The sequence below is a fragment of the Dysidea avara genome, chromosome 4 (assembly GCF_963678975.1).
Source record: "Dysidea avara chromosome 4, odDysAvar1.4, whole genome shotgun sequence".
Classification (NCBI taxonomy): domain Eukaryota; kingdom Metazoa; phylum Porifera; class Demospongiae; order Dictyoceratida; family Dysideidae; genus Dysidea; species Dysidea avara.
In genome coordinates, this window is record NC_089275.1 from 46421610 (window position 1) to 46441019 (window position 19410).

The 19410-nt window shown below is 39.2% G+C and overlaps 1 protein-coding gene across 2 annotated transcripts; it reads left to right on the plus strand.

Annotated features, from left to right (window-relative positions):
• Nucleotides 1-271: 271 nt before the first annotated feature.
• On the plus strand, nucleotides 272-16628 carry LOC136252459 (uncharacterized). Of its 2 annotated transcripts, none has more exons than XM_066044888.1 (3): nucleotides 272-1204; nucleotides 6117-6152; nucleotides 6202-6837. In XM_066044888.1, the coding sequence occupies exons 1-3, from the start codon at nucleotides 294-296 to the stop codon at nucleotides 6677-6679; spliced, it is 1425 nt and encodes a 474-aa protein (XP_065900960.1). In that variant the 5' UTR covers nucleotides 272-293; the 3' UTR covers nucleotides 6680-6837. The 2 variants fall into 2 exon arrangements, with proteins under 2 accessions (XP_065900960.1, XP_065900961.1); XM_066044889.1 differs by lacking the exons at nucleotides 6117-6152; nucleotides 6202-6837 and adding exons at nucleotides 15920-15958; nucleotides 16019-16628 and having other exon boundaries at nucleotides 278-1204.
• Nucleotides 16629-19410: the final 2782 nt, after the last annotated feature.

Sequence of the window (19410 nt, forward strand, 5' to 3'; positions counted from 1 at the left end):
AGTAGAAAATACCTCCCTGAAATGACTTATCAGTCTGGCTATGCCACTGGTATAGCTACATGTGCGCATTTTTAATTTTTTTATTGATGCTTTACGGCACAAGTGCTGAAGGTCTGTAGGACACCTGGTCCTACAGCCTGCTCACAGACTTTAGCTACATAAGGTGTGTGTCTAATAACCAGAGTGCATATGCAGTTTATGCGTTTATCCTGTGGCTGGATAGCAGTGCAACAGCACAAAAAGCGTGAGCTCGTAGATGTGGCACGTGACCTTTTTAGAGGCGTGCACGCATCATGAGTCTGCAAAAAATCGATACACTGTATTCAAACATGGCTGACTTGTTCATTGTTCCGGAGTCTCTACAGCGTCTGGTTGTCAGTGATGTTGAAATTGGAAAGGAGATCGATAGAGGATCATTTGGGCTGGTCGTGGAGGCTACATGGAAACAGTCTGTGGTAGCTGTAAAACAAATCCACTCCACTTTCGTCAATAAGGACACGTTGTTTAAAGAATGTGAACGAAGCAGTCGTCTGTCTCACCCAAACATTGTTCGTTTTGTTGGCATACACTGTCCTTCTCCCGATAGAGTACCCAATATAGTAATGGAGCGACTTCATTGTAGTCTAACTAAACAGTTGGAAGAGACACGAGCTACTGCTGCTGCAGGTGACCAGTTTCCTGTGGATAAAAAGTTATCAATTCTGTCACAAGTTGGTAGAGGCCTGAGATATCTACACTCACAATCACCACCCATCATCCACCGTAACTTATCCAGTGACAATGTGTTGTTATCAGAAAAGTTAGAACTAGCAAAGATCAGTGATCTGGGGAGTGTTCGACTTGTGGACTCAAAGAAACAAGTAGAAATTATGAAAACACCAAATATGGTCATTTTCATACCACCTGAAGTATTATCAGATGAGCCTGTAGAATATGAAGCTGAAGTGGATGTGTTCTCATTTGGTTGTGTGATGCTCCACACATTATCCCATCAGTGGCCCACTCCTTCACAACCTGTAGGAACTCGATCAGAAGTTGAAAGACGTCAGAAATACCTTGATGTAATAACAGAACAGAGAGTAGCATGGAAATTGAAGCCATTTGAATCAAGTGCTATCATTAATGTGGCAAAGAATTGTCTCAGTAACATTCCTAAAGATCGGCCGTCAATGGAAGATGTGTGTTCGTACTTGAAATGTGTTGAGTAAGTTTTAGTGTAGTGTGTGTGTGTGCACGCGTGTGCATGCGTGCATGTGTGTGGTTTTAAATTTATATCCCACTGTGTGGCTGTGTCAAAGTGTATACTGAGTGATATCTACCATACAGTTAGACATGGTATGGTGACTTTGCTATTGCGCGATAAGTGGTAACTACTTATCCTGTGGTGGAGCCACTCAGAATAGCTTATGATGACATAGCAACTACAAATGGTATTGCTTATCAATGAAGCAAACAGTCAAATGTGGAAAATGTTAACAAGTAACCACACCAGTACAGCACTTACACCTGCTAAATTTTACAAATAATGGACATTATGCTATTGCAATGGAAATGTCAAGACCAGTCTGTGTCACTTTTTAGTTCAACCATCAGTCCAAGCAGTGTACGGTGAATATTCCATTGCTTTATCTCAGAATAGTGCTCGCTACTTGTCAGTCTTTTTAGCTTTGGCATGTTACACAACACCACTCCACTAATCACAGACAAAGGCAAATAATACCTGGAAACTGCTGCTTCACCATCACTGTGGTTTATTGCCTGTACATGGTGCCTCTCTCTACCTGTAGTTATGAAGTTAATCTCTACACAACCTGGACGATACCTTGTGCACACTAGCATGAACTCAAACAGAAACTTACCTTTAATATCTGTAAACTCCCACACCCTCACTGTTATCACTCTTGTAGCAGAATACAACTATCACTGGTGTACCTGTAGTGTAGAGAATCGATTATCGACCTTGCTACTAACTCTTAATGAAACAATCACTATAGTGATTGTATTTCTTCAAGAATTCTTATGTGCAAATTTTAAAAATCAATTTCTAATCTTAAAACAATTCCAGTTTCTCCTTCAAGTGTGTATTATCAATGTACTGTAACTTGCATTAGCGTAAATTTAGATGCAAGTCACAGCTCTTATCATCTGAGAGCGGCTTTTATGACAATATTTCAGGGTTGCACTGTTGGCTACTATCCATGGTTGGCTATTATGAGCTGCAGCTATTAACTTGTAAAATACCATATGCAGTGGAACCTCAGTTATCCGAACCCCTTGGGATCAGGGGTGGTCCATAAGTCTGAAAAGTCCATATCTCTGAAACAACCTTTAAAACATTTTTAAAAATTTCAGTGTCTCAACTACCCTAATAGAACAGTCACTACTCTAATAGAGCAGTCATTTCCGTAGTTTGGTTAACCGAGAATTCCGGATAACTGAGGTTCCACTGTACTCTTTTAGAGCAGTCAAGTAATCAATATCCATGTACAATAATACTGAATATAGTATTAGTGATCGTCAAGGTTTACACTTTCTCAGAAACCAGCCTCACAATACCTTCATTGTGTCTTGGCAGTCTTGGCAGTATTGGTTAGGTAGAATCAAGCCCAAATGTCTTCAGAACAGATATATATTTCTGTGTCTGCTACTTATTTACACATGTTACTGATCCGACACCGATATGCCAAAACAAGGCTGATATAGCCAATAGCTGATCCAATTTTCGGTACACCTCTAGGCTATGGGGGTGATTTTTTTCACTGTTAGACATTTGCTTCGTGCCTTTTGGCATACCACAGTACGTACAATGTACAGACTTCTTGTGTCCCATTTCTTCTCACTGACAGTGCAAGGTGTCATTTTGCATGGCTTCCCTATATGTTTCTAACAGACATCATTTCATATTTCTGTAATACCTGAGTTGATTGCAGAGGTGTTTCTCGTAATATTCTTCATTTGTAACACTGTAGCGGGCTGAACATAACTGAAAATGTAGCGTAATGGCTGCATCATTTTTATTCCATTTTTGGTAGTGGATCCATGTCTGTACGTATAGCCCCTATAGCTACTATAAATGCAACTGTCTGGGTACAATAATATCATGATTCAACGAAAAGTATAACAACTCCCTTTCGGACCTTACATGTCTTAAAACTAGAAAACACTTACAAGCTTCCAGATATTTTTAAAAAAATTACCGACAGTTGAATTTTGGTCTGCTAGTCTACCTGCAAGGCTGGAGGCCAAGTTAAGCAGTGCACAGCCACCATTTTATGTCACAATAGCAAACTTACCAGTGGCATGAAGTGTTTGCCCCCTACACCTGTCTTTCCTTTTATTTTCAATCAAGCTGGTCATCTTGTCTTATTGGTCTAGTTGGTAAAATAGGAATAGTGACCCACCCCTTTAGTTTTTATTATAGCATATAGCTGTACACATGTGACTGTTCTATTAGGGTGACTGCTGTATTAAAGCGCCTCTCGCCTTCATAACAAAAAGTAGTATATAAAAATGAAGTAGGGGTCCAAGCAATAAAAAGTAGTGAAGCAAGAGATGAATGATGGTATTACAGCATAGCTCAGTGGAAAATCCTTACTTTGGTATCAGAATAATTGTTATAACATGCAATGTAGAGATTTTCTCACAGAACATGCTGTAATACCATTGTTCATCTCTTGTGTTACTACCTCTTATTAGTGATGCACTGATACCAATACTAGTATCGGTATCGACCCTATTTTGGCGGTATCAGACTTGTATCGGTAAAGCTAAAAATGCCCAATACCAACCGATACTTTAAATGACGTCATTTAATTACTTATCAAGATGGCAGCGTACATAAGCCATGAATTCCTTAAAAGAAGCCAGCTACTAGCATTATTAGTACAGTGGAAACTGAAGTAAGCCACGGAATAAGATTCATTGAAGCCATAAACTTATCTTCGCGTAATTGATAGCCACCAAACCAGCAAACTGCAGTTGATGGGATTAACAAATGAGTTTAGTAAGCTAAATCACTAGCTGTTTCTTGTGAGAAATGCCTGTGGGGAAAAGTATCAGTATCAGATCAGTATCGGCCATTTCTGGCCTCAAATGTATCGGTATCAGTGGCGTGCCCCCCCATCACTAAGTGATGTTTTTTTAAACTTCCGTCACAAGCTTTCCAGGAACTGACACGCAACCCAAATTACTGCCATTTGTGCGCTACTACGCGAGTGCACACAACATTCAACTCGTTTGTGAATGGTGATAATAATACGATGATTTCTTGCGCGTTACAAGCAATTAATAAAACGATGTGCTAAAAATAAGACATGCCCGAATCCCCAGGGGTTCCCCGTATAGACACTAGGCATTCACCGAACGAAAATATTAGACACAATTCTATATTTAGCCTACACTACTCACGTGATAGTGTATTTTTCGAATCTAAAGACAGATGACCCGCTCAAAGTGACTTCGCAACAGTCGCAACTCAGAAGTGACAAGTGATATGCAATGATGCTACAAACCTACGAGGTGATAAGTGTTAAATGAACCAACTTTATTTTCCCAAGTTAATCACACTGGATCTTCGTACATTGTAGTGGCATACTAGTTTAATTTTTTTCATTTTGTCAGCCAGTCAGATGATCCGTCACAAGCTTACAAATCCTGCTAACAGGAAAGGTATAGAGTTGGGATTTCGTGCCAATACATGGCGTTTGAATTTCGCCGGCTGAAGTGAGTAAGTTCGTCATACTATGCCAGTGTATAGTCTCGCGTGGCCAGACCGCTTTTTTCTCTTTGTCATTGGGTAGGGAGAAAAAAGGGTCTGGAACAGTTCGAATCCCACAATCGTCTTGACATGTCACGAGGCTACGTCACAATATGCAACCCATGCGCTTAAACTCCATTGTAACAAGAATGCCGCAGCACAACAATAAACAAAGACTTAGCTTACCTAAACAACTAACAACCGATTCAATCTATTATCGCCTCAAAGGCAGCTTTAGATGCTGATAGGTTTATAAATACGCGCTTGTAATTGATCGACGCAAGCGGCTACTATTTGAAAACACATCACGTTTCTTTGGTTAACACCCCCGAATTAACCGGGGAGTGTGGGATTCGAACTGTTCCAGACCCTTTTTTCTCCCTACCCAATGACAAAGAGAAAAAAGCGGTCTGGCCATGCGAGACTAGCCAGTGTGCTAGGACTGCAGCACAGACTGTGGCTGATGTAAGTAACTGTGACACATTGTATTTGTACTAAAATATTCACAATATAGTTCTACTGGATTGTGGACGAATTTGTTGGAGTACAGTTGTGGCACGTGTGATGATGCTCGACAAAAATATTTCCATTGATAAGTGATAACTGGTAGCAATCAGTAATGAAGTAGTTATGTAGCTAGTTACATACACGGTAAGCTGTAATAATACAACACCGTATGTTGGCTAGCCCATCATTGGGTCATTAGCCTTTTGTGCAATTACGAACAATGTTGAGTGTTTTGCCACCACCGTCTGGCTAGCTACGCCCCTGATCGGTATCGGATCGGTAGTGAAAAAGTGGTATCGGTGCATCACTACCTCTTATTGCTTCATTTTAAAATTAATAATTGTGACTGGATCTCTGAAAACCCGGTGTAATGTGCAAGTCTGATTAAAATGTGTAAAGCACTAGTGTATTTAAAAAAAACGTAAATTTTTAAAGCAGTTTTTTCTTCATAAAGTATTGTTCTAACAATAAAACGGGGATATCATCTAATTCACTTGACCAAGAGGAATTTGTTTCACATTGCAGTACACCAACTCATACATGAAAGTTGATTTTTCTGTTGTTGCTACTATATAGGGCTGTAACTCCAAAATTTAATGGCACACGAGCCTGAAACTTTGCCAAAACATACATTTGGCTATACAGATTATAAGTCAATAATCAAGATTTTGAAAAATATACCGTTGTGCTGGATTTGCAGATCCGGTCACAATTATACTAGTAGCTATAAGGCTTTGATGTGTTTCTCATCTCACACTTTTCTACATATAATTGTATCATAATTCTTAGTACTTCCGTTTGACCAGTTCCAGACATGCTGAGTGTTTTATAAGTTTAACCTGTATCCTTATAGAAAAGCTCGTCCTCGTGATGCTTCTGGAGTAATAATGTAAGCTATTCTGATAGTTAGTATGTGTGGGTACTATTTCTTTGTGTAGTCCAGCATTTGTCAAGCGAATTAAGAGAGATTTATTTACTGTCTTGGCCAATCCAGAACCAATGATCAGTTACGGTTTAGTTGAAGATAATATTTTAAACTGGAAGATAACTATCAAGGGACCTGTAGGTAGTCCTTATGAAGGTGGAGTGTTCCATCTTAAAGTGATATTTCCACAAGAATATCCTTTCAAGCCACCAAAGATCACATGTGAGACAAAGATATACCATCCCAATATCGGGTCTACTGGTGTTAAAGCAGGACACATCAGTTTGGACGTGTTGTGTTTTAATTGGAATGCAACTATCACCATGTCTAAATTGCTACTATCAGTAATGTCGCTATTGGTTGATCCTAATCCTGATAAACCACTAGGAGGACCATTGGAGCCAGAGATAGCCAGTTTGTACAGGAAAGACATAACTGCGTTTAATGAGATAGCAAAACAATGGACCCAGCAGTATGCTGTCGAGCAGTAGCTTTTATACTGAACAAGTGCTGTATAGTGTTTATAGTGATAACATCATTGCCGTATCGTGTGTATGTGTGCATCTAGCATTTATCCATACTCTATCATTCAGTTTAATGTATTGTCCATCAGTCTCATGTGATTTGTTATGTGACTATCTTCAGTTTGTGGCCGTAGAGTAATATTATAGTAGTGTAGTAAAGGTGGCAATGCACGTGTATGGGTGTGGCCATACTCTTTGCTATACCAGTACAAGTTACACAAGGCATGGTTTGCAAAAATCAAGTCAAACATGGTAAAGTGACTCATCTGTTTCAACATATCTCTACAACATCTGGTTGTCAGCAATGTGGAGAATTGGAACAGAGATCGGTAGAGGACCATTAGGGCTGGTCCTAGAAACAACATGGAAGCAATTCAAAACAATCTGCGGTTGTTGTAAAACACATTCACTCCACTTTTGCTAACAAGGAAATGAATGTGAACAAAGCAGTCAACTGTCTCATCCAAACTTAGTTTGTTTTGTTGGCATACACTGGCCATCTCTGATGAGTACTAAATATGGTAATGGAGTGACTTCATTGTAGCAGTTGGAAGAGACACGAGCTGCTGCTGCTACTGCAGGTGACCAGTTTCCTGTGGATATAAAGTTATCAATTCTGTCACAAGTTGGTAGAGGCTTGAGATATCTACACTCACAATCACCACCCATCATCCACCGTAACTTATCCAGTGACAAAAGTTGGAACTAGCAAAGATCTATGATCTGGGGAGTGTACTTGTGGACTCAATGCAAGCTGGGTGTAATTTAAGGCGGTTCAGTTAGCCCCTCTGAATTTTATTTTGTGAGCTTGTAGTAGGCAAACCAGGCTACAGTGTATATTAGTTTGGCAGCACAATATGCAGAAAATATGGGATCAATAGAGCTACAGTGGTATACGAAACTTATTATGATTATTCAAAAGGAGAGCAACGTCAAGGTGTGTTTTGAAAACCTTTATGAAACAATAGTAGTCATAACTACTCTAATAGAACATTCATTATTTAAAAGGCATTAGTCTGAATCCTGTTCATATTCAAAATTAAAATCATTAAAGAACAATTATATTATTATTATTACTAGTACTGTACAGTGGTTAGCTCTGAAGGTCTGACAGCAACTTGTGCTGAAGCCATAATAATTAACAAACTAACTCTTGTAAATTACTTTAAAAGTTGGAAGACAACTACTTCAATTGGGAGATGATTCCAAACCTTAGTTTTTCTCCCTTTATCTTATCCTGTGTAGGGCGTGAACAAATGTCAAACATTCGTAAGAATGTTTGTTAAGCTTAACATTTGAATGTAAATTTCAACATTAGTTATCTCATCCATGCTCAATTATTGTGGTTTTTACTTTTAAATGATTGTCTTTAACGTTGTGGAAAAGTTTCACAAATGTATGCAAACTTATCTTTCATACAGCATAGTATAATGTTTACAATGCAAAATATCATTTTGACAATGACAAACTAGTTTAACAGGTGTAACAACATTTGAACATTTGTTAAAAAAAGTAAAGAATGTTCTGTGTATGCCCTAATTCTGTGGTGAAGCCACTCAGACTAGCTCATGACGTCATAACAGCAGTAAACGATGTTGTTTACTAATACAGCAAACAGTCAAATATGGAAATGTAATAAGAAACCACCAGTACAACACTTGCTCTGCTAAATCTAATATATAAAGCCGTCTGTCTGACCATCTACAATTCCGATGATATCCAACAATTTTCTCACCAGCTGATACACATATCAAAGTGTGTTTTGTGCCAAATGAAGCGTTTCATCATCCAAGAATTACCTCACTTTTAAAGAAAGCTTGCATCGTTCGTCATTTACAGTGTGATTAGTGCAAGGTATAGACAAAAATTTGTTTGAATTGTTTCTGTAAACCGCAAGTAAACACCTATTCCATACAACTTAAGCATGCCTTTATAAACAACTTATAAATACACTCTAACCGCTAATGACATTTAGTCTATATGGTAAAGTATGAGGCTTGAAACTGGTAGGGTGTGAGTGTAAATCCCACTTGTATTGCTTTTTTTTCCAAACCTTTTGGTTACAACTTTTTCAACAACCTTTGTTGCTACTATTTTTTTCATTTTGGCAGCCTTTTTAGTAACAGGTGTCCTTTTCTCATGCTACAGTCTAACCTGTGTATTAAAGATACCTTGGGACTGACCAAAAGTGCTCTGATTATCAGCTGGGTTTCCTGATTTTTCAGGTCAGTGTACCTGGTAAGGGATACTTTAGGAGCTTTACCAAGTGTGTGGATTGCAATTTTAAGTGTCCTGATTAACAGGTTCCGCTGTATTGGTTGACTAATAGTTAATAAAACATACTTGTATTTCACATGATATTGAGTCTGGGAAGATTTTGATGTAGTGCTCAAAATTTCATTGATAAGTGTAAATCTTAATAGTTTCCAGGGCTCCTGTACTGTCCATCCTGTAGGTATCAGTGCATGCTACCCCTGAGTCTATAGACCGCTGTAGTTAGCTATGTTGTAGCTAGCTGTATTGTCTTAACAAAATAATTAAGATGTCTCTCAGCACTTATATAAAATGTCCTGCTATTAAAAATTATTTTTTTATACTCTGTTTAAATCGGTGGCATATTAGGTATACAGTATAATCGATCTTCACTGCTAAACGAGAATAAGCCCCTTCTCCCTCCCCCAAAATGAAGGAAATGAAAGCAGAGTGCCATCATAGTTAAAAGGTATGGCAGTGCAATCTTAATATTATAAATAGAAGGAAAAATTAGAATTTTAAGCTAGATTAGGGATCAAAGAACAAAAAAGCAGGGAACAAGGGAACAGTTAAAAAGTTGTGAAATGAGGGAGGTTGCCTATACCTGCAGATATACTAGTCCTAATCCCTACTCTTCTGCCTACAACCATGACTGAATTAGGTATTACATGTCCACTAGTATATCTGCAGGTATAGGCAACCTCCCTTGTTTCACAACTTTTTAGCTGTTCCCTTGTTTCCCTGCTTTGATCCCAACTAACTGATGCCTTCAGACAAGCATAACTTGACAATGGATAAGGCTACGGGCTTGATTTTTTCACTGTTCGACATCGCTTCATCCCGAAACGTGCCTTTTCGCCAACCGCAGTACATACAATGCACGCATCATGGATTTACCTTTGTCCTCCTTTGTGTTCCAATTCTTTTTGCTCACAATGCAAGGTGTCGATATGCGATAGCATGATACGGCTTCCCTCTAGAGGACTGTGTCATGTTTTTCACCCGCCTTTTCTGTAGTGACTGGATTCATTGCAGAGAAGTTTCTTGTACTGTTCTTCATTTGTAATGCTGTGTAACGAACGGAGCAAAGCGGCCTATTCCAGCTTAAAATTCCCATTTTTTCCTTCTACTTGTTTGTCTACTTTTTAAATAACACAATTATGACTACTGAATCCACGTGTACCACATTAAAAGAAAGAATGGCGCCAGGCATTCCATAAAATAATTTTGCATCTGAATGCACGCCCCAATATTCAACTATGCACTGAAAAGTGAGGTGGTTAGTCAGTAGAAAATTCAGTTAATACGAATTTTTAAAATTTCCATAGAAACTTGTTGGAAGGGTTTGGGGTCACTCTGAAGGCATTTTTGGGCTTGGCTATGCCTAACCAATACTGCCAAGCTGTTATGAAGGAAACTTGAGACTGGTTTTAGGGTGATATTTTTGGGCAAGAAAGCCCAAAACTGCATGATCCCTAATATACGGTACTACTGTACTGTATAATATGCATACCGAGCTAAACTGCCATACGAGTAAAGATCTACTGTACGTGTACGGTACAAAATACGCATATGGTATAGAGCACATATATATCATTATCGTACTGTATAGTAGGAACATTGAAGGTGTGGGGGCAATCCGTGATATAATATAACCCAAAAACCAGCCATGATTTTTCCTCACAATGACATGACAGTATTGGTTGGGTAATACCAAGTCCCAAAAGTGTCTTCAGATCGACCTGAAATGTTTGCGTCAAGTTGCTACAGAATTCAGAAAAAAAAATTATTCAACAGAATTTTCTACTGCCTGCCTGCCCGCCCGCCTGCCTGCCTGCCTGACCTGACCTGACGCCTTCAGTCAAGCGTAGGGGAAAAGTGGCTACAGCTACAACCCTATTATTTTGCAGAAACGTTACTAGTTCGCTTAAGAAAAACTTTTGGTATATTTGATAAGCATACAATGCTTGCACTATTGTCTTACCTTTTATCCTTCTTTACCATGGCCATCAGTCAAGGTTCTACCGCTGAGTGTTAATAGACTACAGTACGGCTTCCATACCAGTGTATATTGCATCAAACTATTCAAATACACGTGGTCGCCGGTTGCACCAAAAACACACGTGTACGTGACTCGCTGTTGATATCGATCAGAGAGAGCAACTCAAGGTGAACTATACAGCAATGTGTAAGTCAATAATATAGTTTATTTAGTAACAATGTTAAACCGAGTCAGGTCATCCAGGTCCTGCTTTACAGATTATTTTGGTCTGACCCCATGTGCAAAATTAAATGTGGATGTGTTGCTACACGTCATAGCATAGCTCTGCTTCTTTCATGAGCCACGCCCACTTACGTAAATTACAGTCTGTAGACATATGGTAGCCACGTCCATTCATCAGTGTGTAAGTATGCACGAATCCACACCCACTTACGTAAATTACTGTCTGTAAACATGTGGTAGCCACGCCCATTCATCAATCCATAGGTATGCACGAATTCATTGTCTGCAGGCTTATGTAGAGCCACGTCCACTGATCAGTGGTTATTGTATGAGTCATAATCTAGTATAATAGTGCTGTGAGTAACTCAGCAGATATTTAGTGGTCATGAGCTTGCAAAAAAAAACTTCACAAACAAGTACAAGAAAAAAATTGGAATTTTAAATTAGATTAGGGACAGTGTATAATGCTGCAATAAAAAGTACTGAAACAAGCTGGATCAGAGTAGTACGTAATGTCTAAAACTGTAAAACAAAAAGAAGTGAATATCCCTACTATGCTGTGCAGCTTGTTTCACTACTTTTTATTGCAGCATTATACACTGTCCCTAAAATTCCAAAATTTTTTCTTATACTTGTATATATATAGACTACACACATAGCTTACTACACTGCTTCTCTGAGGAATACTGTGATTTTCTATTAGAGTATCAGCTTAAAGTATCTTGAATTAGGGCTCTTTCAAAAGGGGGATCCATGGAACCCTTTGAGCCCTTCCCCCCTCCTCCCCCGTAGTGTCATTTCATTTTGACTCCCCCTTCTTTCCAAAAGTCTGGATCTGCCCCTGGTGTTTCAATCTTGTTTGACAGCCATCTTAAAAGTAGTCCACCACAACTGTAGTTGTTTCTGAACTACAGGGTACACCATTTGTAGCTGGAGTTTCTGTGTTAAAGTAATTGTGTGCAGTTCTAATTAACACATGCTAGGGGGTTTTCACTAAATCGTATATGACTATAGGTGGGCATGGCAGCCGCTCCTACCAAGTAACGTAGTCTTAGGAATGAGTGCAGGTATTTATGAGTTTCAAAGTATTTTTGTTAAATTGTAATAAAAATCCTACAGGTTATTTCAGGGCCTCCACACTACAATATTAATGACATTACCATCTGTTAGCATGTCGGCTCTAATGTCACCACTGCTTATAACAACCATGTGCATAGTGATGCTTAGTAGCTAATTATATAATATACAATTGTCATAAAATTTTGATGATGAAGCAGTACTGGTTATTCCTAATATTTAACATGCAACTACACAGAAGTGCCTTTCTTAGCCAGACCCCTTTTCACGTCCAAAAAAAATCTGTTTTTGATCTCATTAGTTTTCACAAGATGTTACAAAAAATGATGTGATAACTTTATGTGTTAATATATTATTGGTAATCACTAAATACTTCACAGATGTTATGAAACTCAGTGAACTATCAAATTAATTCTTTCATGACATAGAGCTCAAGTGGTGAATAAGCTGTGATGATCGGGTGAGATTTCTTAGGGTGAGGGTAAAGGTCATTACAAAGCTTGTAGTATGGTCTCAGATAAACAACTTTGTATTCTATTAGGGATATGATGGCCTCCCATTTAACCTCCTTGAGTAAAGTATCCAAATACACATAGCCACCTTCTAGTTTTGTGATTATGCATAGCAACTCTTCTCTATTCCAGATTGGTGGAGAATTCAGAGGGTTGCGGAAAGAAGGAATCATTGTCAAAGACTTTGTTAATTTAAGTTGTGCCTGACACAAATGAGAAGATTCTGTGGCCTTTATACCTCCGGAGACATAATCATAGTATATAGCACGCAAAAGAAGCATGTTGCCCCCACACACATTGTATGCTTCATCAAATAACAGAGGCTTCTGATCACGAAATCATTTGCTGGCAAGTTCTGTGTGTTCCAGTACATCTTAGCTTCCAGTTTGGAAAGATTTCCAATAACAATTGTATTAAAACGGTCATTACCTAGTAAATCTGTTAACCAGTTGTACACGAAGCTGTTGCTGCTGGACATAACCACTTGAAACAAGCCTTCCTTTGTTATTGACGCTAGCCAGTTAACAAATCTGTTTAGTTGTTTTTGTCCTTTGATGTTATCTATTACTGACTCTTGCAGAACATGTGCATCATAAATACACAGAACAGTAATATCCAGTCCTTGGTACATGCGACAGTGCAACACTTTCTGTTGAAGATTCATCTGACTGATCTTGTGTAATGCCTCATCCATAATCCTTGACTTGCCTGAGTTCACTGGACCAGTGATCAAGGTAAATGATGGTGGCCTTTGAAGAACACCAACCAAGAATTTAACCTCCTTTTCCCTGTTGAAGACGTTTTGTACTTCAGTGCTGAATGGAATCAAACCTGGGTTGATAACAGAGGTTGTCTTGCCAAAGTATAATCTTGGTGTCGTGTAGATGCTAACTGGATACCACATATGAGATAAACCTCTTAGAAAGTAGGGTAGCATCTTACCTAAAATTATAATTTTACTAAGTACAAACTGCTAAAGTTATATTATTAAATGAATAATGGTTGCTGTCCTAATTGTTTTATAGCAGTTAAATGCTGACTATGCCTGACACACACCAGCTCAGCACAAACCTGATATTTCGAGTCACTGATCACAAAGTCCCACTACATCCAGTGTTCTAAAGACTTGCTAATTATATGAAAAGATTGATGATTATAAGACAGTATATAACTTTGCAAGTAAATAACAAAAATGGTTTCATCCAATCTTCTGCTGTCTGTCTATAGAACCTTCATAAGGTATTGATAGCTATATCTATTTTGCAACAGAAAAGCCTTTTACTAAAGAACCATTCACATTACAATCATTACCACTGTTTATTACTCTTCTCTAGAACATCCTTTTAATGCAACTACCTCCTTGTCAATGAGCAATATGGTTTTAGAGCTGGGTGATTTTGTGCAATGCAATTACTCTTTGAAATGAACAATTGGACTGATGCACTTCAACAAGGAGTATTTATTTATTTATTAAGGCTTTACAGCACAAGTGCTGAACACCTGGTCTTACAGCCTGTTTAGAGTACCCATTAATGTCCTTGGGCTTTTGACTCTGTGCCCTACCAAAGGTTATTAGTTAAAGAGTACAGTATTCAAGGTAAACTACTGAATTAGATTAAGGCTTTTAGGCAACAGCGAGTAATGCCACAGGGCCACAGCCCACAGTCCGGACCACTTTTCATCTAGTCTTATACAATACAACATGTTTACACAATGTCAGTCTTTTTATTAGCCACGGCACATCACGCAATGCCACTCCACCAATCCCAGACAAAGACCTGGGAGATGCAGAGCTGCTTCATAAAATCATTAAGGTAGTTTATAGCCTAGCTGTACATAGTGTCTCTCTCTAGGAAGTTAATCTCTACACAATCCAGATGGAATCTTGTGCACACCAACAGGAACTCGAATAGATGTCTGTATACTCCCATGCATTGGGATATAAAGTCCTATAGGTGGGGAAAATATTTGGCAAATTGAACTTTGATGAGTTTAAATTTGACAGTTCCTCTTGCTTGCTGGGGTCTAGAGAATTTCAGATGACATCATGAAAGCCCAAGCAATAGTCATTATCAGTATAGCTGCATCCAAGGCCAAGGTTACCACAAGTACAGATGTAGCTACATTAGCTGTCTGGGATGCATCAGTAGGAAATTCACTTGGTAAGACCAAATGCCTTGCAGGTGCCTGTTCAAAATTCTGAGAAATGTTTAGCTGCAGCTGTGGGACCATGCTAGTATTAGTAGTTAGTATATCTACCAGATCTTTTGTCAGAAAAAGCTGCGTAGGTTCACAGGTCTCCCCTTGGATTTCTCTGTGTCTTGATCTGGTTGGCAGAGTTAAAATTGACAATTTCAGTGAAAATTCTCTGATCGCCAAATTTAATTCCATCACATTTTCTTATACAGTAGGTATTCATTTGGATGATATCATTGTTGTCACCTTTGTAATTGTAACTGGTGTACCTGTAGTGTAGGGCACTCACTTATCAGGATTGTGTGTTACTGCCAGTAGGTGTATGTAGAGCCACACCCATTATCAGTAAGGTGTAGACGCCATGTCTGTTGCTATCTGCAGGTTTACAGCCATGCCCACTGCCTGCATGCCTGCCACATTTGCAAGGCTGGACGCCAACAAAGCAATGCATGGCCACCATTTTATGCCACAATAACAGACTCACAGTGGCATGTGCCTTTTGGGGTTTTGACGGATGTGTACCTTCTGCACCTTGTCTTCCTTTTATCTTCTGGTCATGATCATCAATGCAACAAAACCATGTCAAGGTGTTAATTTTCCATATCAGCACTTCCCTTGAGCAGCATATTTAGACATCACAAAATTATCTGAAGAGCTTAGGCTGCTGTTAAAGGTACTGGACACCCAGTAGATACTTAATTGTATCTTCACAGCCCATGCCCATTAATGATCTTAAGAAGTTATTCCCTCTTCACATGACGATGTATAAAAAGCCATAACTTGGCTGTACTCCATCCTATTGACTTCCTATTGATGTTAGGGCTCTCACGATTAATTGATAATATCAATTAATTACAATTTTATGGTATATATAATATCTACAAATTCTATCTACATGGATTATGTATGCAATGGTTTATAATTTCATCTCCAATATCACTATAGGAAAGAAGCTTGTGCTTATGGAGATTCTCGAGTGATAATGTAAGCTATTGTGTTTGTTAATTATATAGTACATGTTTGGGTACTGTTTGTTTTGTGTAGTCCAGCAGTTGTCAGGCGGCTCAAGAAAGAATTATTCACCATCTTAACCAATCCAGAGCCGATGATCAGTTTTAGCCCAGTTGAAGATGATATTATAAACTGGAAGGCAACGATCAAGGGACCTGTAGATAGTCCTTATGAAGGAGGAGTGTTCCATCTTAAAATAACATTTCCAGTAGAATACCCTTTCAAACCACCAAAAATGACATTTCAGACAAAGGTGTATCATCCTAACATAGGATCAACAGGCCATCATATGGGGTGTATTAGTGTAAGATTGTTGTGCTGTGATTGGAGTCCAGCTCTCACAGTGTCTAAACTGCTCTTAGCTATTCAGTCAATATTGTATGAAGCTGATACTGATCATGCCCTGGAGCCTGACATAACTCGTGAGTATAACACTGACCGAGCCAAGTTTAATGAAGTAGCAAGACAGTGGACCAAGCAATATGCTCTTTGATATATAGTATGGCCTTGTGATGAAATTCATTTAAGTGACGTTTTGTAAGTTTTAACTTCAACGAAACAGTATTTTACTTTTTTGTGCCCACATGTGTGCACGGCTATGTAGTAGCTATAGTTTATTATTTATCAACACTGTAAAACAGAAGGTTATGCACAGTTAAGATTTAGCTATTAGTTGCAAAGTAATGATTACATAATGTACTGGTCCAGTGTCTGCAACTCAAAAATATGACAAGGTAGTAAGTTCCATGCGCCATTGTCTTGATTTAGGAGGTATGAAGGAGTAATTTTAGGTATCAGTGTTACAAAATTGATTATAACAGTCTGAACACATGGCATGATCTTGTCTGTAATATGTCTGGAGGTAGAACTCAGGTATGTATTTCGGGTGGTAAGTAAACGTTTTGGTTGAGAATATTGTATAACATGATTATGGAAAATTGTTTTCTTCTAGACTCCCACCTGAGTTCATTGAACATCTGTGTTACACTGGCATCATAAGTGTATACTCCTTTAACATATCTTGCAGCCTTTCTCCAAAGTGATTTTATCAGTTGATAGTAGTTGCATATTCAAGTTTCGGACGCACCAAACTGAAGTATGCTCTCTCTCTCTCTCTCTCTCTGAGGTGAGGTTCTTAAATTGCACTTCAATAGTGCAAGCATCTGGTTTGCCTTGAAAGTAATTGATTGTATATGTGACTGGATTTTGGAAAAACGATCCAAATCGCACATTAGAAGTTTCGAGATAAACGGTTTTAAAGAATTGAAGCCAGCATAACTCTCCAAGGATAGCAAGCACGCGTATGAAATTTACACAAAAGATGCATCAATCTTTTACCTTTCAAGTCACTTCCAGTACTTGTAGCTGCTTGTACAGTTTCCCGCCAAATAAGATAGAAAATCTGAGCAGTTGGACGAGCGAAGTAGTATCACGAGTGCTCACAAAGGGGTGGAGGCTGGGGGGATGTAGCAAACTGATCTACAGAGAACACGTCTGGTCAACATTATAAGGCTGTCCACCAGTAAACCACTGATTCTTGCCAAGCCAGGTCCTTCACAAGGCCTGAAACCGCCATTTGGGCACCCCACACCACCCAGAAAAGACGTCCATTAAAACCAGCCTCGTGTAGTTTGAGTAGTGCTGAGGGTCAAAACTTGTAGTACGATAGTGTAGCTATCCACTGGTGGTGTTAGTTTGATTTTGCCTGATGTGCGATTTGGTTCGGTTCTGTAAAATCTGGTCACATATGTTGATGCCACTTCAGATCATGATACCTAAATATTTATAGTTGACATTTAACAGAAGGTGGTTGTGCAACCTGTTGGGTGCATGTAGTAATTTTGTTTCTCCTAGGGTGTAAACCATTCATAGTAAAGCTTTCGATACATTTAGTCTCATCAGTCATCAACCACTTCTTTTGCCAATTTTCTAGTGCACTTAGATCTTCTTGCAGCTTCACAGCATCTTTGGGGTGGATGAATATTATACAGTCATCAGCAAAAAATTTGACTTAACTATGCAAAATAGTTTCTGGCAGATCATTTATATAGATGGAAAATAAAGTTGGGCCAAGAACTGTGCCCCGAGGGACACCAGAACATCTGGGAGAGGAGACCCCATCCAAGACAACACACTGTGTTCTGTCATGCAAAAATGATGAGATCCAGTTGTTTAGGTTGCCTCTAATACCGTACCATTCTAGTTTTACAGTAATCAGTTGTAGTGCATTAGTTGTTATTGTAGTTGTGTGTTGTAGTGCTATTATTATTGATTACTATTGATCTAATCCCGACACTACACATGCTGTCACGTGTCATTCCTGACCACGTGCAGGTGACGTTAGTTTTTACAAGCCAGATGGCTAGTCTCGTGTGTCCCACTCTACTAGATGGCTGGGATCAACATTCTTTTGATAGCTAAACCTCCACGGCGAGGGATTGATGCTTCAGCAGCTGAAATAGAAAGCGAGATAGAAAGAATGCAGCCTGAACATTTTGTTATCAATAATGTTCAATTAGGGGTAGAAATCGGTAGAGCCGGGACCACACGCCAGGATTACGGTAGCAAGATGGAACGACTTAGGGGGCATCTCCAAACTGATTTTGGTACGCTTAACGTCATAATGACGTAAGGGGGAAGGGGGGTTCAGCCCATGACGTTATTAATTTTTATTAAAGCAGTTATAGTGTAAACAGCTATAGAACAGAGAAAGTGACGTGATTAAACAGCTATACTGTTTGTAGACTATGTTTTCAGGTAAAGAATATAACGTTTTGTGATTCTATTGCCAATGCATTATTTTCATAGTGTGACGTTAAGGAGGGGGGGGGGGGCTGAAGTTAGCGTCATTATGACGTTAAGCGTACCAAAATCAGTTTGGAGATACTCCCTTATTAGTTGTTAATCAGCAGGACCCTCCAGGGGTATAATGCTGATGTGCAATTACATGTGTACAATTTCAATCCCCCCCCCCCCCGGGCTGGATGGACTGCCCTTGCCTACCACCCCCAGCACAAAGAAAGCACGTGCTGGACAACTGAATAAAAAGGACCAGATTGCTAAAAGTTTAAAAGTCCCTGTGCTCATCAATGCGGCCCATCTCAGGAGAGCCGGGCATCAGAGGAGCGATGCGAGATGGACCTACTTCCACGTACGCACATTGTAGCTGACCGAAGTAGAGAAAAAGACAATGTGCATCGGATAAAAGCCAGAGTCTGACTGTAACTAGTAGAGCCGCGGCGAGATAGATGGTCAGCCAAACGACGGTAGAAAACTATTGCCTCCCTAGTACCTCCAGTGGTCGCAAACACAAGGGGAGTGAAGGAGGCCTGCTCAACCTCTCTGAAACGGTCACCATACTCACGTTTCTTCTGTGCCTCGTGACGTCGATACAAAGAGGGGACACTGGTGTTGCAGTAGCTCGG